Source organism: Mesoplodon mirus, assembly GCF_964341445.2.
Source record: "Mesoplodon mirus genome assembly, chromosome: 2".
NCBI classification, from domain to species: domain Eukaryota; kingdom Metazoa; phylum Chordata; class Mammalia; order Artiodactyla; family Ziphiidae; genus Mesoplodon; species Mesoplodon mirus.
The window spans coordinates 34,192,575-34,217,051 of record NC_138977.1 but is presented as its reverse complement, the minus strand read 5'-3'; the positions used below and the strand labels follow the sequence as shown (position 1 = coordinate 34,217,051).

The 24,477-nt window shown below is 35.7% G+C and overlaps 1 protein-coding gene across 2 annotated transcripts in view; it reads left to right on the top strand.

The window, feature by feature from the left end:
- The window catches only part of TLL1 (tolloid like 1), a 256,251-nt gene that overhangs the window by 90,167 nt on the left and 141,607 nt on the right, over positions 1–24,477 (top strand). For both annotated transcript variants that reach the window (XM_082606006.1, XM_082606005.1), the window contains exons 2-3: positions 20,457–20,567; positions 24,174–24,254. In XM_082606006.1, the coding sequence (XP_082462132.1) occupies positions 20,457–20,567; positions 24,174–24,254 (192 nt within the window). The remainder of the gene's footprint in view (positions 1–20,456; positions 20,568–24,173; positions 24,255–24,477) is intronic.

The window sequence follows — 24,477 nt, the reverse complement described above, 5'->3', positions numbered from 1 at the left end:
GACACTATTCTTTTGACCACATATAACTGGATTCTGAGAATATTTGCCTTTGCTTTTTTACCTATTCAAATTTCCTACTCTAGAGTATGCTTCTTAAAAAAGAAATTAACACATTATTTAAGTGATTATACTTATTCTGTTTCAAAAAATAAATAGTCCATATAAAATTGAATTGGTTTACTGGTGATCCAATATTTTTGTGTGCAATAGAAATTGAAATTCATGAGTTTTTTTTCTCCCCAAGGTCACACCCTGTGGGTTGGTAGTTTTAGACTCTCCTTGGTTACTCTGGGTGGCTTATCTAGTGGATTCACCTACACCAACATCCCTGAGGTCTCTAAGCCACCACTTATGGTGCCCTTCTCAGGCCATGACTGCTGTATTTACAATAAAAATTGGTCAAGAAAGTATGGAGGTTTCTTAAAAAACTACAAATAGAACTACCATATGACCCAACTATCCCACTACTGGGCATATACCCTGAGAAAACCATAATTCAAAAAGAGTCATGTACCACAATGTTCATTGCAGCTCTATTTTCAATAGCCAGGACATGGAAGCAACCTAAGTGTCCATCAACAGATGAATGGATAAAGAAGATGTGGCACATATATACAATGGAATATTACTCAGCCATAAAAAGAAACGAAATTGAGTTATTTGTAGTGAGGTGGATGGACCTAGAGTCTGTCATACAGAGTGAAGTAAGTCAGAAAGAGAAAGACAAATACCGTATGCTAACACATATATATGGAATTTAAGAAAAAAAATGTCATGAAGAACCTAGGGGTAAAAACAGGAATAAAGACACAGACCTACATGATAATAGACTTGAGGATATGGGGAGGGGGAAGGGTAAGCTGTGACAAAGCGAGAGAGAGGCATGGACATATATACACTACCAAATGTAAGGTAGATAGCTAGTGGGAAGCAGCCGCATGGCACAGGGAGATGAGATCGGTGCTTTGTGACCGCCTGGAAGGGTGGGATAGGGAGGGTGGAAGGGAGGGAGATGCAAGAGGGAAGGGATATGGGAACAGATGTATATGTATAACTGATTCACTTTGTTATAAAGCAGAAACTAACACACCATTGTGAAGCAATTATACTCCAATAAAGTTGTAAAAAAAAAAAAAAAAAGAAAGTATCATGAGTTTCCCAAGGGAATTAACTGCTGCCAAACATATTTCTCTATTGTCAAGTGTATAACAGCAGCCCAATTCCTCTGATAATCAGGGTCAATTCCCCTTTCAGGATGGTGATTCCTTATCTTACCTGCTGGTGCTTTGGCACAAGAAGGCCAGGCAGCAGTCATAGTTTAAAATTCAATGGGATTCTTGCCTTGTCTTCAGGTGGAAAAGCTCTTTCTTTGTGAACAAAGACTTTAAATGTGCAGAGTACAGAGCTGTGGGTGACTAGAAGCACAAATTTCCCAGTGGGTTACTGAGAGTGGTGTTAATGGGACCACTTCTATTTCTCCCTCTAGGCTTTTTATTGTGATGCCAGTCCACACTGAGCCTTTAAGAATTTGTTAGTTTTAGATGTTTCCTTCTCATCCAGTTTTAAGGGGTATCTCTTTCCTCATGCTCTGTTTCCAACAGTCCTCAAAATATCTGTGTACAGTTATCCAAGGAAATAGCTTAGGCCTCTGTGGAACAACTGAAGAATCGTTATTGTATATTCTTTTCATGGTGTTACAGGATTCTTCTTCTTGGAACCCTGATTCCTTCTTCAATATATGGGTTACAGGTCTGAACACTGGTTCATATCCTGAAGCTCAATGAGGTGTTTTTTGGAAGGTAAGAGTTAACCACTCTCAATCTTTTCATCCTACAGCTTCCATAATTTTTATTGTACACATTGCATAATACCCTTGGTCGACTGCCTGTTTATTTTGCCATTTGGATGCCACATTCTATGAACTATCTCATAACTCTCTGAGGGTCAGGGTTTCTGCATGTGACTCCAACCTTGCCATGAATTATGATAACTGCCTCTACCTGGCTTGTGGTAATTGTTTATGTTAATTGAGCTTTATCCTATGACTTCTATTTTGGGGGGATTCTATCATACCCATTATTGTCAGCAAGCCCAGTTCTGTTAACACCACCTTCTGCCATCAGTCTTGGCTTTCAGAGGATTATCACTTCTTACTGATGTTGGCTCTTTCACCATTGTGTTCCTTGTGTCCTTGGTAAGTGGTATATCTTCAGGGTCCTGCTATGTAGTATAGTTATCTGGTGGTCTTTCTGGCTGAACATAATATGTCCATTCACTCATACTTACTTCTCTGAGCCTTTTAATCCCTCTGATATTTACAATTTTGGCATTTCTCTCTTACTTAATGTAGGTCAGTGCTAATAACATGTTTATATTATCTTCTGGTGTCCTTTCAAGGGTATTAAAACCTGTATCCCAGGATAGCATTTCCAAATGAATAAACTCTCTCTTGTATAACTTCATGTGCCACCCTTAGATTTGAGTCCTTTTGTACTCTTGGCTCCTCCAGGTACAAGTCAGCTAGGTTCTGTAGATACTTTCGGATACAGTCTCTTGCCTTCCATTTTAGACCGAACTCATCCTGGTCAACTTATTTTGTGATTTAACCCCAGTTATTATTAGTTTAGAGGCCAGAAAGGGAGGTGAGGGCAGATCTCGTGGGGTGCATTTTATCTTTCAGGGTAGGGTCACTGCATCATCTTTAAATAAGGGGAGAACACTAGTACTTCATAGGATGGAGTAGGCCACTTCTTCAGACTCAGAGGTTTCAGAGAGATCTGGAAGCTCAAGATTTTCAGGTGAATCAACTCATATTTCTTCATTTGTGTCAGGGTACTACTTTTTCCCAAGAAGAACATAACTTTGCTATAGTTGACCTGCTGAGATCAGGAGGAGAGCCCTTCCTTAGAGCTCTATAACACTTGGGACTTGGTCCTGGACCTCATCTTTAATTGTTCTCTGCCATCAAGATGTAGGAGACAAGAGCATATTTATATGCTACTGAGGAGGCTTTCTGGTTTTCACCCATAGCTTTTGATTACTAATTAATTGTTCTCAGTCTTTTGTTAACATTTAACAAACATCAACAGCGTTTAACATTAGCCGCCTAATTTGCTGTCCTTAGAGTTACTATTTCCCCTGTATTGCACAAAACCTGATACATTACACTAGCATTCCCTTATATGGTCTACCGTCACTACAGGAGAAAAATTTAACAATTATACTGTTATCTTATGCTAGAGGCTATTTGTGTTCTACTTACAACCAGTGATGAAGTTCTCATTGCCAGCCCAAAATCTCCATTGCCAAGATATCATTTTAGTGTGTGCTTAAGTGTACCAATATTGGCACAAATTGTCACAGGCTGGGTTGCTCGGGAAGCAGACTTGATGATGGACATTAACATGTAGGGGTTTTTCAGGGATAATTCCTGTGGGGAGCACCACTTGTGAAAGGAAGGGAAGGAAGCAAGATGGGCAAAGGAAGATATTGGCCTATAATGTAGTCTCAATGGAGGTCCCAGACAAATCTAGAGCTCTGATGCTAGGATGACTCATCAGAGATGTCCCAAGTTGCACTGAGGTGGGGCTACACCCTTATGTACTCTCCTCTACCAGTTATTGGATGCTGGCTACCTACACAAAATGGGTTTGGCTATGGATGGGGCAAGTCTTCAGCCAAGGGGACTGATAGCTGAAGTTTTACAGTCAACAACCTTTCCAGGATCTGGGAATAAATTCTTCAAACAAGAGATGGGGTCTCAGCAGCTTATCAAAGCATCCTCTAAAAAATTCCATAGACATAGCAGCATTATTTACAATAGCCAAGATATGGAAACAACCTAAGTGTCCATCACCAGATAAATGGATAAAGAAGATATAGTATATATCTTATATATATATGTGTGTATATATATATATATACATATATACATTGTGTGTATGTATACACACACACACACACACACTGAGAAACTACTCTGTCATAAAAAAGAATAAAATTCTGCCATTTGCAACAATATGGATGGACCTGGAGAATATTATGCTTAGTGAAATATCAGACAGAGAAAGATAAATACTGTATATTGTCAATTATGTGTGGAATCTAAAAACAAAACAAATAAACAAATATAACAAAACAGAAACAGACTCACAGATACAGAAACAAACTAGTGGAGAGGAATGGGAGAATGGGCTAAAGGGATGAAGGGATTAAGAAGTACAAACTACCAGTTACAAAATAAGTAAGTCATTGTGATGTAATATACAGCACAGAATATAGTTAATATTTTATAATAACTTTGTATGATGTGTAATCTATAAAAATATCAAATTACAGTTGTACACCTGAAACTGATATAGTATTATAAGTAAACTATAATTCAATAAATAAAAAAAATAACATGGAAAAGACTCTAGTAGTGATACCCATCTCCCAGCCTGCTCCATATTTAGAGAAGCAGTGGAGCGAGGAAACAACTAGGCTACTATTTAGAAAAAAACATTTGCCCTTAAATGTAATACCATGCTCAGACATGGGTACAGATCATTTCTGCCAACTGTTTAAGGAATAAATAATCCCACTCTTATACAAGTTGTCTGAGTAACTAGAAAAGAAATAATGTCTGCCAGCTCATTTTAGGAGGTTACTATAACTTTGAATCTAAATGTAGACAGGTGAAAGTAAGAGAAAAATATTATGGGCCAATCTCTTTTATAAATCAAAATGTTAAAATTCAAGATAGGAACATAAAAGGCTTCTTTGACCTAATAAAGTATCTGCCATAACCCTTTAGCTAAAAGCATAGTTAGCAGTAAAATATTACAAGGCTTCTCTTTAGAGATCCTCAAGATGGTGGAGGAGTAGGAGGATGTGGAGTTCATCTCTCCCCACAAATGCATCAAGAATACATCTAAAGGGGCTTCCCTGCTGGTCCAGTGCTTAAGACTTTGCCTTCCAATGCAGAGTGTGTGGGTTCGATCCCTGGTCAGGGAGCTAAGATCCCACATGCCTCAATAAAATAAAAAATGTAAAACAGAAGCAGTATTGTAACAAATTCAATAAGGACTTAAAAAAAAAAAGAATACATCTACAAATGGAGCAATTCTTACAGGGCACTTGCTGAACATTAGCAGAGGACCTCAGACATCTAAAGTGACAAGAAAGATCCCCATCCAACCAGGTAGGCTGAAAGAAAGAAGGGAAAAGGAAGAGGAGAGGAAGCAGGATGGGACATGTGCCCCTTGCAGGGAGCTGAAGGTGAGGAGAGGTTCCCACATCTGGGGAAACCCCCTTACCAGTGGAGAGATCAGCTGGGACAGAAGGGGAGCTTCTGGGGCTTGGAGGAGAGACCAGCAATAGTCTGTGACAGGCAGCACAGAGTGAGACCTACACAGATGGTCCATGCCACAGCCCTGTGTTCCCCAGCCTAAGATAGGTGTCCAGCGGTGTGCAAGGGGGCTGGGTGCTGGATTGTGGGGTTTGGAGAGCAGACCCAGGGAGGGGACTGCTATTGGCTGTGAGTAGACAGCCTGAGAGGACAGGAGTGAGGAGCTCCACTATCAGGAATGCTCATCGAGGAAGCCTGGACCACCATGGGGACACGCAAAAGGTGGAGCTGCCATTGCAGCATCTCTTCTCACCCTCTGGTTCCTGCCTCCACAGGCACTAAGGAAGGCTCCCACTGGAGCAGGCTCATGCGCCCCCGTCATCACCTCCTCCACCATCTACCTCCAGCCTGGGCAACACGCTCTCCTCGATCACCACCTTAGATCCCCCCTCCCTGAGGGGCTCACGCATTCCAATCACTACATAGTAGTGTGTATATGTCAATCTCAATCTCCCAATTTATCCCTCCCTCACTTTACCCCTGGTAACCATAAGTTTGTTTTCTACATCTGTGACTCCATTTCTGTTTTGTAGATAAGTTCATTTGTACCCTTTTTTAAGATTCCACATATAAGCAATATCGTATATTTGTCTTTCTCTGTCTGACTTAACTTCACTCAATATGATAATCTCTAGGTCCATCCTTGTTGCTGCAAGTGGCATTATTTTGTTATTTTTAGTAGTTGAGTAATATTCCATTATATATATGTGTCAGATCTTCTTTATCCATTCCTCTGTTGATGGACATTTAGGTTGCTTCCATGTCCTGGCTATTATAAATACTGCTGCAATGAACATTAGGGTGCATGTATCTTTTTGAATTATAGTTTTCTCTGGATATATGCCCAGGAGTGGGATTGCTGGATCATATTGTACCTCTATTTTTAGTTTTCTAAGTAAGCTCTGTACTGTTTTCCATAGTGGCTGTACCAATTTATATTCCCACGAACAGTATAGAAGGGTTCTCTTTTCTCCATACCCTCTCCAGCATTTATTGTGTGTAGATTTTTGATGATGGCCATTCTGAGTGTTGTGAGGTGATACTCCATTGTAGCTTTGACTTGCATTTCTCTAATAATTTGTGATGTTGAGCATCTTTTCATGTGCTTTTTGGCGATCTGTATGTCATTTTGGAGAAATATCTGTTTAGACCTTACATTTTTTGATTTTTTTTTTTTTATTGATCTACATGAGCTATTTGTATATTTTGGAGATTAACCTCTTGTTTGTCACTTCATTTTCAAATATTTTATTCCATTCTAAGAGTTGTCCTTTCATCTTGTTTATGGTATCCTTAAAAGCAAATGCTTTTAAGCTGAATTTCCTCCTATTTGTCTATTTTTGTTTTTATTTTCTTTAGGAGGTGGGTCAAAAAAATCTTGCTGCGATTTATGTCAGAGAGTGTTCTGCCTATGTTTTCCTCTAAGAGTTTTATAGTATCCAACCTTACTTTTAGGTCTTTATTCCATTTTAAGTTTATTTTTGTGTATGTTGTTAGGGAGTGTTCTAATTTCATTCTTTTACATATAGCTGTCCAGTTTTCCCAGCACCACTTATTGAAGAGACTGTCTTTTCTCCATTGTATATCCTTGCCTCCTTTGTCATAGATTAGGTGACCATAGGTGTATAGGTTTATCTCTAGACTTTCTATCCTGTTCCATTAATCTATATTTCTGTTTTTGTGCCAGTACCATACTGTTTTGATGACTGTAGCTTGGTAGTATAGTGTGAAGTCAGGGAGCCTGATTCCTTCAGCTCCATTTTTCTTTCTCAAGATTGCTTTGGGTATTCAGTGTCTTTTGTGTTTCCAATCAAATTGTGAAATTTTTTGTTCTAATTCTGTGAAAAATGCCATTGGCAATTTGATAGGGATTGCATTGGATCTGTAGATTGCTTTGTGTAGTATAGTCATTTTCACAATATTGATTCTTCCAATTCAAGAACATGGTATATCTCGCCACCTGTTTGTGTCCTCTTTCATTTCTTTCATCAGTATCTTGTAGTTTTTGGAGTACTGGTATTTTGTCTCCTTAGGTAGGTTTATTCCTAGGTATTTCATTATTTTTGATGTGATGTTAAATGGAATTGTTTCCCTAATTTATCTTTATGATCTTTTGTTGTTAGTGTATAGGAATGCAAGAGATTTCTGTGTGTTAATTTTGTATCTTGTAACTTTACCAAATTCATTTATGAGCTCTAGTAGATTTTTGGTAGCATCTTTACAATTTTCTCTGTATGGTATCATGTCATCTGCAAACAGTGACAGTTTTACTTCTTCTTTTCCAATTTGGATTCCTTTCATTTCTTTTTCTTCTCTGATTGCCATGGCAAGGGCTTCCAAAACTATGTTGAATTATAGTGGTGAGAGTGGACATCCTTGTCTTGTTCCTGATCTTGGAGGAAATTTTTCAATTTTTCACCATTGAGATTGAGGTTTGCTGTGGGTTTTTCATATATGTCATTTATAATGTTGAGGTAGGTTCCCTCTATGCCCACTTTCTGGACAGTTCTTATCATAAATGGGCACTGAATTTTGTCAAAAGCTTTTTCTCCATCTATTGAGATGATCATATGGTTTTTATTCTTCAATTTTCCATGTGGTGTATCACACTGATTGATTTGCATATATTGAGGAGTCCTTGCATCCCTGGGATAAATCCCACTTGATCACAGTGTATGATCCTTTTAGTGTGTTGTTGGATTTGGTTTGCTAGTTTTTTGTTTGTGGTATTTGCATCTATGTTCATCAGTGATATTGGCCTATAATTTACTTTTTTTGTGATATCTTTCTCTAATTTTAGTATCAAGGTGATGGTGGCCTCGTAGAATGAGTGGAATTGAACCTTCCTCTGCAATTTTTGGAAGAGTTTCAGAAGTATACATTATATCTCTTCTCTAAATATTTGATAGAATTCACCTGTGACACCATCTGGTCCTGGACTTTTGTTTGTTGCAAGATTTTTTTGTGTGTGTGTGGTACTCGGGCCTCTCACTGCCGTGGCCCCTCCCATTGCAGAGCACAGGCTCTGGACATGCAGGCCAGTGGCCACAGGTTACAGGCCCAGCCACTCTGCGGCACGCAGGATCCCCCTGGACCGGGGCATCAACCCATGTCCCCTGCATCGGCAGGTGGACTCCCAACCACTGCACCACCAGGGAAGCCCTGTTACAAGATTTTTAATCATAGTTTAAATTTCAGTACTTATGATTGGTCTGCTCATATTTTCTATTTCTTCTTGGTTCAGTCTTGGAAGGTTCTACGTTTCTAAGAATTTGTTCATTTCTTCTAGGTTGTCCATTTTTGGGCATAAAGTTGCTTGTAGTAGTCTCTTATGATGCTTTGTATTTCTTTGGTGTCCATTGTAACTTCTCCTTTTTCATTTTTTAATTTTGTTGATTTGAGTCCTCCCTTTTTTTCTTGATGAGTCTGGCTAAACCTTTATCAATTTTCTTTATCTTCTCAGAGAACAAGCTTTTAGTTTCATTGATATTTCTATTTCACTCTATTTCACTTATTTCTTGTCTGATCCTCATGATTTCTTTCCTTCTACCTACTTTGGGTTTTGTTTGTTCTTCTTTCTCTAGTTGCTTTAGGTATAAGCTTAGGTTATTTATTTGAGATTTTCTTGTTTCCTGAGGTAAGACTGTATTGCTATAAACTTCCCTCTTAGAACTGCTTTTGCTGCATTCCATAGTTTTGGATCATGATGTTTACATGTAATTTGTCTCTAGGTATTTTTTGATTTCCCTTTTATTTCAGTAATCCATTGGTTATTTAGTTACATATTGTTTAGCCTCCATGTGTTTGGGGGTTTTAGTTTTTTCATGTGTTTGATTTCTAAACTCATAGTGTTGTGGTCAGAAAAGATGCTTGATAAGATTTCAATTTTCTTACATTTACCAAGGCTTGTTTTGTGGCCCAAGATGTGATCTACCCTAGAGGATGTTCCATGAGCCCTTGAGAAGAAAGTGTATTCTGCTGTTTTCAGATGGAATGTCCTATAAATATCAATTATGTCTATCTGGTCTAATGTGTCATTTAAGGCTTGTGTTTCCTTACTAATTTTCTGTCTGGATGATGTGTCCATTGCTGTAAGTGGGGTGTTAAAATCCCCTGATATTATTGTGGTACTGTTGATTTCCCCTTTTATGCCTGTTAGCAGTTGCCTTATGTATTGAGGTGCTCCTATGTTGGGTGCATAATTTATAATTGTTCTCTCTTCTTCTTGAATTCATCTTTTGATCATTATGTAGTGTCCTTCCTTGTCTCTTTTAACAGCCTTTATTTTAAAGTCTATTTTGTCTGATATGAGTATTGCTACTCCAGCTTTCTTTTGATTTCCATTTGTATGGAATATCTTTTTCCATCCCCTCACTTTCAGTCGGTATGTGTCCCTAGGTCTGAAGTGGGTTTCTTGTAGGCAGCACATATACAGGTCTTGTTGTTGTATCTTTTGAGCCAGTCTATGTCTTTTCGTTGGAGCGTTTAATCCATTTGTGTGCCCACAAAGCCCACAGCTGCTAAAGTCAGACCCATCCCAGCTGCAGGAGCACTTGTTCCCTTTCGGATGTTTCACAGGCGAGGAAGCCATCAGTGGAGGTGTAACTCTGAGGTTCACACAGCTGCAAGGAGAGATTTCTGCTTTTCTTCCCTAGTCACACAGCCCCTGGGGCTTAACTGTGGTTTTAGCCTCACCTCTGTGTGTGTCTTGCCGAATGGAGTCTGCTCTAGAGGTTGCTAGACCACATAGAAGCCCATCAGGCAGGAAGGAGCCGAGGCAGTGATCAGAGAGAGCAGGCCACCCAGGTGGGAGGGGGTGGAGGAGGCAATGGCAGGGGCACATGAACCAGGTCTTGTAGGGGCCCTCCATAGTGCTCCTGTCCCTTCAGACTTTCTTTTCACAACCAACAGCAGTCCCCTCCCTGGGTTTTCTCTCCAAACCACACATCCCAGCACCCAACCCTCATGCACACCAGCAGACACCTGTCTCAGGCTGGGGCACACAGGGCTGTGGCATGGGCAATCTGTGTAGGTCCCACTCTATCCTCCCTGCCACAGACCAGTAGCTGGGCTCTCCTCCAAGCCCCCAATGCTCCTCTTATCTGCCAGCTGATCTCCCACTGGTGAGGGGGTTTTCCCAGATGAGGAAACCTCCTTAGCTTCAGCTCCCCACCAGTAATGTAGGTTCCATCCTGCTTCCTCTCCTCTTCCTTTTCCCTTCTTCTTTCTTTCCTCCTACTTGGTTACATGGGGATCTCTCTTGTCCTTTTAGTTGTTCAAAATTGTCTGCTAGTGTTTAGCAGGTACTCTGTGAGAATTGTTCCATTTGTAGATGTATTCTTTTTTTAAAAATAAATTTTGTTTATTTATTTTTGGCTGCATTGTGTCTCCATTGCTGCAGGCGGGATTTCCCTGGTTGTGGCGAGGGGGGGCTACTCTTCATCACGGTGCATGGACTTTCCATTGTGGTGGCTTCTCTTGTTGCAGAGCATGGTCTCTAGGTGCATGGGCTTCAATAGTTGCAGCATGCAGCTCAGTAGTTGTGGCTCGTGGGCTCTAGAGTGCAGGCTCAGTAGTTGTGGCACACAGGCTTAGTTGTTCCACGGCATGTGGGATCTTCCAGGACCAGGGTTCGAACTCATGTCCCCTGCATTGACAGGTGGATTCTTAACCACTGCAGGGAAGTCCTGTAGATGTATTCTTGATCTATTTGTAGGGAGAGATGAACTCCATGTCCTCTTATTCCTCTGCCATCCTGGAAAGTCTCTATCGATTTTTTCTTTTTTTTTAATCTCTCTTTTATTTATATCCTCTGTGATATTTTATTTCCTTCCTTCTACTCACTTTAGGGTTTGTTCTTCTTTTTCTAACTCTTTTAAGTTAGATTGTTTATTTGAGATTTTTCTTATTTTTTGAAAAAAGCCTGTATCGTTATGAACTTCCCTGTACTAACTGCTTTTGCTGAATCCCCTAGATTTTGTATGGTGTGTGTGTTCTTTGTCATTTGTCTCAAGGTATTTTTTAATTTCCTCTTTGATTTCATCTTTGACCCATTAGTTTTTTAGTAGCATGTTGTTTAGTCTCCATGAAATCATATAAATGCTTATTTTATGTTGATGAAATAAAGTGTGAACATTACGAAAAGGAAAAATCTCACTGATTAAAGCAAATATATGACAAATGTAGTATATCAACCCCTTATAAAGCTAAAAGGAAGGTTAAAAGACAAAAGTAGTAAAATCACCTATATCCACAATAAGTAGCTAAGGGATACACTTCAACAAAATGATTTAAAACATGATGTCAAAGAAATTATATATGTGGGGATATTAAAAATACAGGTTTATTTATGACCTTTCTTTACATTTTTCAGACATTGGTTTGTTTTATAAGACTACAGTGACTTTATAATTTTTGCTCATGATACACATTTGGTAGTTTATTTAGCTTCTAAGTTATTCTCCTTTTAAAAATAACTCATCACTATTGCTACAGAGAAACTGGAGGATTTAATGGCCAGTTTTCCAATTTATATCTATTAGCTAAGACTTATGCCAGTTCTAAATATTTAAATTGAAATAATGGCATAATTATTTAATATTGAAATTTAAATAATGATTTTTCTGGTATTTATAAAGATTTTATTTATCTAATATGCATGTATTTCATTTTACATTTCAACATCTATTTCCTTCTAATTTATTATCTAAAACCAGACTTGAAACACTACTGGCAGATTATTCAGTAACATTAATATTGCAACTAGATAATAATCAGTCTTTGGTGTTTTCTTTCCTTCCAGCATGCCAGCTATGATGAACTCCTTTTTTTTTTTAGTAGTACTACTAAAATACTATTTCTTTTGTAGATCACTTCCAATTGTCAGTGAAGTACATCATCTCCATATGCCAATGCAGTCCATCCTTGTTTCTCCCTATCCAAAAACAAAGTCACCTCTTCTCTTCATTTGCCATATGAGACCATCAAGTGGTTCATATGGGGCACCAGCATTACCTCAAATTGAAATTTTTAGACAGACAGTGCTTCTGACTCAGAATCTTTTTTTCTCTAAAAAATTACCTAAAGTTAGTGCCAATAAACTCCCAAATCAAATAAAGGGAGATAGTATAATACAGTGGGCAATAAGAGATGGTAAGTTTTTTAAAAAGTAAATTCTATCAGCAGGTTAGCAATATGAATCTATATCCTAGAATTTTCTAAGGCTCAACTGGAATAATATTGATGAGGGTGCTTTATTAACATTAAGCACCATACATTTAATATCAATATAAGTTACTGACACTTGATGGAACTTTTACAAAGTTCAAAATAATATTGACCAAGGATATTTCACAGATATTTCTATTTTTTGCTTGTTTTGGTGTGAATAAAGTTCCCTTTAATTATCCTTTCAATTGTTGAAGGTCTCTGAGACTATGAAGAGAAGGAATAGAAATCAGTATTCAGAGTCAAGTTTTTAGGATGTTAATGAGCTTTTAAATTTTGTAAAGGCTATTTCACTGAGCACATGTTGACTTGAGAGCTGTGCAATGACATAAATTAAGCAAAGAAAAAAAGACTCCAACCTTTGACTCGTGCCCTAGAGAAAATCTTTTACAAAGATGAATAATGAGGGCTTCCCTGGTGGCGCAGTGGTTGCGAGTCCGCCTGCCGGTGCAGGGGACACGGGTTCGTGCCCCGGTCTGGGAGGATCCCACGTGCCGCGGAGCGGCTGGGCCCGTGAGCCATGGCCGCTGAGCCTGCGCGTCCGGAGCCTGTGCTCCGCAACGGGAGAGGCCACAACAGTGAGAGGCCGACATAACGCAAAAAAAAAAAAAAAAAAAAAAAAAAAAAAAAAAAAAAAAAAGATGAATAATGACCAGAAAGGTTGGAATATAACATTTTCTCTCTTAACCTATTATAACAATAGACTAATAAAAATGGAAAGTGAGAAAAAAGATTCTTCTGTTTCTGTGAAGAGGTGACCAGCCAATGGATAAAACATAGCTAGAATATAGAAAATAACATTTTCATGAATGTCCTTACTTCCAGGAAGGCATCAAGATTTACTCCAAGAGCTAAGGTCAATATTTAGAAAATAAACAAATTTAATTTAAAAATGTAAATTAATTTAAAAAGAAATATCAGGGTGACTCCTACACTGGCCACAGATGTAGACAATTACAAGCCTAAGGGAAGAAAAAACAGGTGTTAGCTCAATTGTTATAAGATGGAGGACATAGGAAATATAAATAAACCAAACCTTGGTAGTGGTTGATTATATATTCATTATTTGAGCAGTATAAGAATGGCAGTTTTTAAAAACTTATGAGCTACAATAAACCATGTTTTTAAATCTTGTGACAGAAAATATTAGGCCATACACAAAATAAGTTTCAATATTTATTTTTATATTTATTGATCAAAGTACTTTTCTGTCAGTGTTTTTTCTTTTGAGTCAAAGAGTTCAAAATGAGTATTTGTGATGTGGTTGACATTTTTAAAATGTCCTGAGAAACCCTATCCATGGACATTGTGGGTTATAAATGCAGACTGACATGGTATTTTGATGGATCTTTTTTTGTGGGAAAAAATTTTGTTTTCTGACTTAAAAAGGAAGATACAATTATTTGAAAATTTAGTATTTAATCACATCCATATTGTGAAAGTGCATTAAAACAGAAAAAAAAAGATTTAAAAAAGATAAATTGCTGCTTCTGTCTGTGTTCAGAATCTATTGATCAATCTAGGTTTATCTTGAAACTCATTAATATCATGAAAAATTATTATCAAATATCTCCATATCCTGGAGATATTTAGATATTCCTTGCATGGTATATATGTACATGTATATGCATATGTTTATTTGTTTTGCATTTCAGATTGAACATTTGATTCTGTGCTGAGACTGTATTTTGTTTCCTGATTCAAGAAATAATCAAAACTGTGTTTAAATCGAGCAACAGTTTTGTGTTCCTTGAAGCAACCTCTAAATTTGGAGTATGTTTGGACAGTTTTTTTAAAAAATAATGGTCCAAACAGTTAGCTTTTTATACTGTACCACACCCCTTTCGTCCAAAATACCTGCCCTTGGTACATAGAGGCATCTTGTTTTGTTTTGTTTTGTTTGGGCGCTACGGGCCTCTCACTGTTGTGGCCTCTCTCATTGTGGAGCACAGGCTCCGGACGCGCAGGCTCAGCGGCCATGGCTCATGGGCCTAGCCGCTCCGTGGCTTGTGGGATCTTCCCGGACCGGGGCACAAACCCGTGTCTCCTGCATCGGCAGGTGGACTCTCAACCACTGCGCCACCAGGGAAGCCCAAGGCATCTTGTTTTAAGGCGGCAGATGAGAGTAATATTATCCAGAAGCACCTTTCAATCCAATTTATCGGAGAAAGATGAGTAAACCATTTTAGTTAACTCATAATTTATACTTCATCACGTCACACTTTTTGTAGATTGGATGATTTTGTTCAGCTTATGTGATAGTATATGGTAGAAGTTATAATGCATGTCTTGAAAAAACCCTATGAAATATTTTATATAAAGCATTACATATGATTTTTTTATGAACAACCACTAAAATAACTGGACTACAAATTCTTATTATTAGAAATTTAAGAAAGAGATGTACTACATGAAAAATTTCCTACCCTTTTTTTTTGAAGATCATTTCTGAGAATCTATATAAAAAATATATCTTCATTTATTTTAGTGTTGTATCAAGAACTTTTAAAATGTTAGATAATTGTTTCCCAAACTTGGAACTTAACTTTCATGTTTGTCATTTTGGGGAAAAAATTTATTCTGTGCATATGAAATGCCACCAGAACATTATTTCCTCTTTTAAGTAAGGTAACGTTGTCTCCAAAATATATATATTGGAACTTTTGCCAAATCTATCTTTTCCTTGGGAATTTGCTTAGTTGTTGTCAATCATGTAAAAATAGTTGACTTTCAAGCCTTCGCTGTTGCCCTTGTTTGAGGAGATTTTCCCTAGGTCTTTATTTTAGCCTACAGCAGCCAAAGTAGCTTTGTCAGGCCTTCACATGACATCATCTTCCTCCCTAAATCCAACATCAATAACAGCATAAAGTTTAAACTGAAAAAGTGTGATAAGCAAGTCCTCTTGGCTATTGTTGAATCTTTAAGTTATCTCTCAAATCCTATATGTCTCAAGATAACTGATCTGTTAGTTCAGTCATGTATTTCCTGAGCATAGCATTGTGATGTTTAGGGAGAAAGGATACACTTCCCATAACTACACTTAATAATATATGCTATTGGAATAAAAAGAAAGACAGCTACCTTTTAATTGTTTTTTATTTTAAAGTATAAAACAGTAATTTCCTCTAGCTTGAAAGGATTTGAAATATTCTTTGGAATGGTTGAACACCTAGTATTTGGGGTCATAATGCAAATTTGTGAATTATGTCGCATGCCTAGTCTCATTTTTGTTATATACAGCTATACCCCAATTCATTTACTCATTCACATTTTTTGTGCCTCAAAACATATACTGAGGACTACTTTATGTCAGGCACTCTGGCAGTGAGTGTTTAAAGATGAGTAACACATCCTTCCTGTGGTCAGTATTTTTAAACATAGGTTGAGGAATCAGACAATCGAAAGCCTGTTATGAAATCTTGTGTGTTGTAAAGACAGGCAGGACATGGAGGCGGGCGAGACCCCTAAGGGTTAGTTGGGGAGAGGAGCTTCCTGGGGGGGGCTTTCTGTAAGAAATGCCTGAATAGCTCTTTCATCTTGTCTACTACAGTGTACTCCCAAGTAGTCATCAACTATCAAGAAAATATATTTGTTTTCTTGAGAATATTTAGTTTGTAAGTATTTTCTCCTGAGTGCATTGAAAGGCTCTGCTTTTTGCAAAAGTAGAGGTTCTTTACTTTGTGTGGCCCCTTTTGGCAATCTACTATGGACCTCTTCTCTGGAAGACATGTGGTGATTGTGTTTACAAACTCATACATATTTTTTGCATACAGGTTTTAGGAAATCACAGGCTTGAAGTGTCCTTAAAGCTGGTCCCTGGACCCCAGCTTCAGAATTGCAGGACTATAGATCACTGGGAAATTGGGATGTGGGTGGAAGAGACATCATTTAAAGTTAGAGTATAGGGAATCACAACCTTGGATGGCTTAGTTTCACCATATATTCTTTTATAAAATGTGCAGTAAAAGCACCCTGTCTTTTTTTTTTTTTTTTTTTGGTCTCTGATTAAAAAAATTTTTATAGTACAATGAATGCAAATAGCCTTTGGGGAAAAACAAAATCTGTGATTTTCCATGTAGTTTCAAAATTGTTATTTTTGACATTTTATTTTGGCCTACTGGTTAGCTACATCCCCATTTTTTGACTAGAATCTGAGCAGAATTCCAAACAGATAGTAAATACGCTAATTGCACTAAACATTTCCCTAGTATCGTAATTTAATTTATAACCAGTTTCCTATATTGCTTCTGTATCTGATATCACTAAACTCAAATCACTGTGTTAAATGGAGCTAATGACTGATAATTTATAGTTTTTAAAATTAATTAATTTGTTTGTTTATTTTTGGCTGTGTTGGGTCTTCGTTTCTGCGCTCGGGCTTTCTCTAGTTGCCGCAGGTTGGTGGTGTGTGGGCTTCTCATTGTCGTGGCTTCTCTTGTGGAGCACGGGCTCTAGGCACGCGGGCTTCAGTAGTTGTGGCATGCGGGCTCAGTAGTTGTGGCTGACGGGCTCTAGAGCTCAGGCTCAGTAGCTGTGGCACACTGGCTTAGTTGCTCCACAGCCTGTGGGATTTTCCTGGGCCAGGGATTGAACCAGTGTCCCCTGCATTGGCAGGTGGATTTTTAACACTGTGCCACCAGGGAAGCCTGATAATTTATAGTTTTTAAAGTATTTCTCTTTAATTTTTGTTTTTTGATGTAAAATAAATAGAAAATACCATATAGAAAGAAAAACAAAAGGCTCCAAAGTGGACTTGAGAATTACAAATGTCTTGGAGCCTATATAAAAAATATATGTTAGATTACAATGCAAATTCTAAATCCATATTAATATAAATTGTCATCGTCCAACTTGCTATGCCAATGCATAAGTAAATATTTAACATGCAGAAATAAGTCACTTAGACTAAAGTAGAAGGTGAATTAAGGAAACCTTCAAATGTGTGCAAAAAAAAATTGTGCATTTTATACTATGTGATAGGTTGAAAATTCTAAGATGTCTATTTTTTGTTGCTGTAGACAATATCAAGATTTAATGGTATATATGGCCTACAGTATATCAAGTCTACACACATACAAATTGGCTTAGTCACTCACTATTGCTCCTGAAGCAATTCATGGTCATGGCATATTCAGAACTGCAAAGTTACTGAGGCTATTAGTTCAGAAAAAATAACAATAAATAAAAAATAGGCTATGTACTCCAGAGCAGTTTTGTCTCCTTCGAGAATCATCGGGTCTTATGTCGCTCTTATCCCAGAAATATTTTTTTTTCTTCTGTGAAGTGTTATATCAACTTGGACTGCTGATCTTCGTTTGATATAATCCATCAAGACATGAATCTTATTGTATGTGAAAAGTCACTACAAGAAAATAAAAATCTAAAACACATTTGAGTTTTATTTTACTACTACCTTTATTATATAAATGTAGTACAGACGAAATACACTTTATTTGTTTGAATGCTTAAGCTTTCAAGTCAACCAGCTGATTCAGAGAGGAGTAAAATTTATTGTTGGAGAAAAAAAATGATTCTAATAAAGATAATGACAATGATAATTATTTGTAGTAACGGGAGCTTCTTAAAAATGTAGATCTGAGACCTCTCCCCAAACCTACTAAATCAGAGTCTGCATTTTTACCAGATTTGCTGTGATTCCTGGAAAAATAAAAGAGAAGCATTTTTTTTAGTGTCCCTAACTGTCCCCCAGCACTAGGGAAGGAAGAGGCAGACTGCGAGAGTCACTGCCAGTCCGTGCTCACAACTACATGCATAGTAAATACACGATAGGAGATTTAAATAACTAGCAAACTTGCATCTACCTTAGAATAGTGAAAAATCTTGAAAAAAAAGACAGTGCAAAATTTATTTATGAAAACGAACAAGCCTTTATATAATTGAAAAATATTTTATTTAGGTAGGCCATCTATTTGTTAGGATGTCTGGCTTTAGGGATTGTGGAGACTTAGCAGTTTCTGCTGCATGTGTATGAAGCTGATTAGAATCTGGATTCAATTTCAGGCATCAAGACCAACTTCTTAGTCAGCACTATTAACTCTTCTACAGACGCCATTTCATTGACAGTAGGGCAGAAGAGAGGGGTTGATGAGCGAATTCTAATTCTAATGAAGATTTTTTTCATATGTTGAACTGTTAACCTATCTTGAACTAATTTCTGTTTTCTTCCTTTCTTGATTTACACATAAATAAACCCCTTCTTATCTCATGTCAGTTTTGTATGAGCGAACTAAACTAAGTATACAATTTTATATGATAAACCTTTTTTTTTTTTTTTTTTGGCGGTACGTGGGTCTCTCACTGTTGGGGCACGAACCCATGTCCCCTGCATCGGCAGGTGGACTCAACCACTGCACCACCAGGGAAGCCCTATGATAAACCTTTGATCAAAGCCTAAAGCATTGTATAGCTTTCAGGATTGAAGTTTATGGCTTAAAACTAATTTTATTAATTAGTTTTTATAGCTAAAATTCATACATCTTAAGGTTTGAATGTAGTAAAAGTGATTTGAAAAGGATGGATTTTGTCATTTTCTAAATTTTTTTCACTTTTTTAACTTGAAATATAGTTGATTTACAATGTTGTGTTAGTTTCAGGTGTACAGCATGGTGATACAGTTATATATATATATATATATATATATATATATATATATATATATATATATATATATATATATATATATACAATTTTTCAGATTCTTTTCCCTTATAGGTGATTACAATATATTAAGTAGGATTCTCTCTAAATTTTTTCATGTAAATTCCTCCTCTCCTTTTTGGTTTTGCAGAAGAAAAATCTGAAGAAAAAATTTAAAAAGCAAATTTGTAAACCTGTGTCAAGAAACAAATATCCCAGAATTTACAATGCATTTGTCAATGTTTTACTATTTCATGATTAATTTATTCTCTCTCTTAAATTTGCTACATTTCCTAAAGTTATTATATTTTGAATCTGATAGTACAAAAGGATACTTTTGGACTCAAATAAACAAGGAGGCCATTTTTTGTTATGCAAATGTATATTTTTGACCTTAAAAGCGAATTCACTTACTGGTTTAAATACATTCACAATGGTTTATAGAGCTTTGCTTTATTAAGTAGCATAAACTGCTGGGTATAAAAGATAGAGTGTTTCCAGGATCAGGGTAATGATTTTGATGGTCCTAAAAATATGGACAATGTCTTATTTGTCATTAATGATGAAAGGTCAGGACCTGGTCATTGCCTAAATAAAAGTTGACTTAATTTATACATTTTATAGAGACTCAGAGACAATGCCACCTTTAGAGGAAGTGCATTATAACTGTATAAAAATGTGATGAATAAGTTGCTATAACAGCACAATATTCTTTTGTCTCAATTGAACCTCACTTTATGAAGCTATCATAGCACACAGTTTAGTTGCTACTACCTCTTCTTCTACTTGTCAGTGAAGACCTGCTGATCTCAGACATCCACTGTAAATATAGGTATTCTTATCAGATTTTCACTTATTTGGAAATTAGCCATGATTGCTGAATTTTCTTCTCTTAGAACCCCCCCACACCCCATAAATCTGAGGCCATTTCATTCAAAGATATAACTTTCTCCCTCTCCCCTCAAACATCAAAGTAAAAAAAGTGGGTTACGTCCTTCCACAGGTGGCTAATATTACACCGTAACAGGTCCAGTAGGTTCAGTTACACTTACTTTCTGAAATATCTCTACATCTTTAGGGACCACATTTCCACATTTTTTAGCAATATTTTTCTAATTAGCTTTGTTTGCATCGATTTTTGCTCTTAAATAATTTATATTTTAATTGAAATTTTGTTTTTTAGCTGTGTTTTGGGGTGACATTGCCTTAGACGATGAAGACTTAAATATCTTTCAAATTGATAGGACAATTGACCTTACACAGAACTCCTTTGGAAAATTTGGACATACCACAGGTACAGTTGATTATTTGATTCAGTTTGTATTCATTTAGAAGAAAATATACTCTTGAAATGCTAAAATACTCTTTAGATCATTTTTAATGTTCCAGTGATCAACTTTGATTTTCTTGATATGAATGATCCTATTTAGAAATTTAAGTTTTATTCATAGTTTTAGTTTTATTAATTAATGTATTTAACAAAGATATTGTAGTGTTTACCATGTACCATGTACTGTGCCTGGTTTAAGTACTTTGCAGGTGTTAACTCTTTGAATCCTCATAATGACCCCATGAAGGTAACTGCTTATTGTGATTTACAAGTGAGGAGATGGAGATTTACAAGGTTACATAGTTTTCTTATTGTCACATAGCCAGGAAATGACTGAGTCAGGACCAAAATTCAATTCTGAGGAAGGTTAATTTCATAGTCTTGAACATTATATTCAGTTACCTCCTATTTGGATATTGAGATGCAAAAAGTAAATTATTCTTAGAGTAATTATATACAAACTTATTTAGAAAAATTTATATATCTATTTTTATAATTTTTGTGAAAACCTGGAAGAGAATTTCAATTTCAACTGTTTGAACATATTTGAATTATGCCTATATGAGACTTGTAATATTTTAAAAGACATTTGGGTCCTCATTTTAAAATATCTGTACTAAAATTTAAAAAGTATTTTATATTATCTTGATACAATTTTTATTCTGTATTTTATTTTGGAGAAAAATTGCAAGGTTAAAAATGTAAAATTTCTTTTTGTAGTTATTGCTAAAACATTTATTCAGTGTCATGCTGTTTGATTTCATTGAATCTCTCCTTCTGTCCAATGCTATTTTTATTTTCTTCTTGTATTCTATGGAAAATAAAACATATAGTTCCTCAGTGGTATCTAGCAGACAAATATATTTTAGTCTTAAGAGTCTTTGCCCAATTTACTTTTTTGCAGCTTTTTAATTGGACATGTGTCAAAGATATCTAAAAGTTGATAGGATAATGCAAGCAACAACCATACACCTTGAAGATTCAGCAGTTGTTCACTTTACCATATTTGCTCTCTGTATGTGTGTGTGCATGCATACATGTATAAGTATGTATAAAATATTTTGAAGTGAATTGCCAACAACATAGCTTTTCAATATAAATAGGTTAGCATGCCCTTTTAAGAATTAAAGACATTATTGTACATAATCAAAATATTATTACATATAAGAAATTTATGTAAGGTAATAAAACTTAAATAATACAGTACTTAAAAATAATATGCTTTAGCCTTTTTATATATAGTGAGTCTTTTCGGAAACATACACCAAATATATGAGGGCAACTGCTTTGCAGTGTAATCGCAGATAGTACATTCCTATAGGTATGTTTATTGACAGACTCCAACTACTGTCTCACACTTAACACTGTCACAGACAACGGATTTGGAACAAGAGAGCAATGATATAGCTCAGCAAAATCTTAAATTTATCACATTACATTCTCAATTTTTATTAAGATTTTCTTTAGATTCAAGCTTTATTCAGGTCATTTATTTAACCCATTGTCCTCTCTTTGTACTGGGGACATTCATTTTCTGTGATTTAGAACATTTTAATACTATGTAATTTTGTCATTTCATTTATATTAAGCTCTGAAATAGTAACATTTGGAAGTAAAATATCATTATTTAGATAAATAGCATAAAACAGAATTATACTATCAATTATAAAAATCATACTGTAAATATATATGTGAAAGGTACATGTTTCAAAGTAATTTGCACTATTCAGTTGAATTTCAAACATCATAAAGAATTCTATATTTTAGTTTTTTCTAACTTTTCCCTTTCTTGTTAGTTTGTGCTGAATTGACTATATTTATTTTCTTATTTCAAAATGTATTGTCTTTCTCAAATATTTATTAGGTTTGTATATTTTTATTTAAAAAAATTTTGCAATATATGAGAAATAAACACATATGAATTTTCCTTTTTTCTATTTCAATGAACTATTTACACAGAATTTTATTTATACTGCTATAAATATTATTCAAAATTATTAAAACATTATTGACTTTGAGAGTCTTGAAATGTTTTTCCTAGCCTATAATTATTCTTATGCTAATTACCTTAATATTAACTAAGACATTTCTTTTTTCCTCATAATTAGCCTCTTTCTATACTTATTTATATGTGTTTCAGACCTACCTTATATGCAATATAATTGTTATGCAAAAGTCATTTCAAATACATTTTTACTATCTTTTAAAAATGTTTGTTGTAACTGCTTAGGAATGAATGCGTTTAAGTATTACCTCATCTTTCTAAAATATTCAATGAAAAAATTTCAAAAATTTTTCTCAAGGGGCACAGCAAAAATGTGACGATGTAATTCAAATAATTAAGTGGATTATTAGTGAACAAGCACTCTAACTTATTTGCCTTATAAGGACTTAATTGATATTTCCTATAAGAGGCTTATATATTAATAATTTTTATTATTGTTTTTGTTTGTTATTAGCTTCAGTCTAGGTAATTAAGTTTCAGTATTAATTTCAAAGGGGAAAAATATTGGAAGGAAATAGTTCAAACTATTTCCATGCAAGAACCGTTTGTGGTTTGCGTGAATTTCTGGTCCTCTTTCATTGTCTTAGCCCACAGGCTAATGAATCACTTGTTCTGACATCATTAGTGATCAAAATACTTGTTTGCTCAATGATACCTCTTTGTATTTGTCTATCAAAGATTCAAGGAGAAGGCAAAATAGGAGATAAAACTGGGAGAGCATTTTGTTAAAGCCCTGGAATGAGAATCAGAAGATTTGGATTTTTGTCAAATGATCTGCTTTCTGATATGACTTCGTTCTTAAAAATGAAAGAAGACATATTTCCTTATGTCACCCTCTCCTCTACATTTTGAGCTATAAAATTCTTTATATCACCTTTATAAATTTTGCAAATTGCATAACATAACTATGTACTTTGCAGCTGGACGTCTTTTTGGATTCTCACCTTGTGAATTTTTTTAAATTTATGTTATTGGTTTTTATAAATTATAGAAACTAATTTTCAAAATTTATTTGAATACATTATAAAATGTCATATGCTATTAGAAATATCTCAAAATTTATCAAAGCTTTGGGGCAAAAGTTGCACTACACACTTGCTTTTTTTCCTGTTGCATTGAGAATTTACATACCTATGCTAGTCTAACATTTTTATTTCCATTTGCTTATTTGCCATCTGAAAATATTTAGTTTGTATTGGGAAAATAGCTGGAATGCACTCAACAGGAAAGAACAACTTGCTGTCATCCTATATAATACTATGTGATGTCAAGGTCACAATGAAGAAAAATGTTTCAAATTATCAATAGATGATGCAATTGCCATGATGTCCAAATAAAGTCATTTAGATTGCTCTCTTAATTTCTCTTACCCCCTTAGTTTTAGTTACTAAAATTTGTTATTGTAGAATTTTTACCCTCTTCTAAGATTTATGGATATTCATTACTTTAAGACCACATAAAAACAGATGTGCAAAGAGAAATCAATGTAGCCTATTACTATTGCTTATTTACAAGAACTTTAATTTACAGTGAAGTTAACTTACCATTTTCTTTTACTCTTTAAGGTGGATTTGGAGACCATGGTATGTCAAAGAAACGAGGGGCCCTCTACCAACTTATAGACAGGATAAGAAGAATTGGCTCTGGTATATCAATGTTTAAAGTTTCAGACACTTGATGTACAGTGAATATTATACTCGTAGTAGTTCTGTGTGCCATTAAGCTGCAAATTATGGAAAGGATATATGCTGAGAAAGAGTTGTTTATTCATTGTTATTTTGTTAGTTGATATCCAACGTAAGTTTTTTAGAACTTAATTGGGGACATTTGAAATATTTTAGCTTATTTTCAGCTTCTCTTTAATAAAAA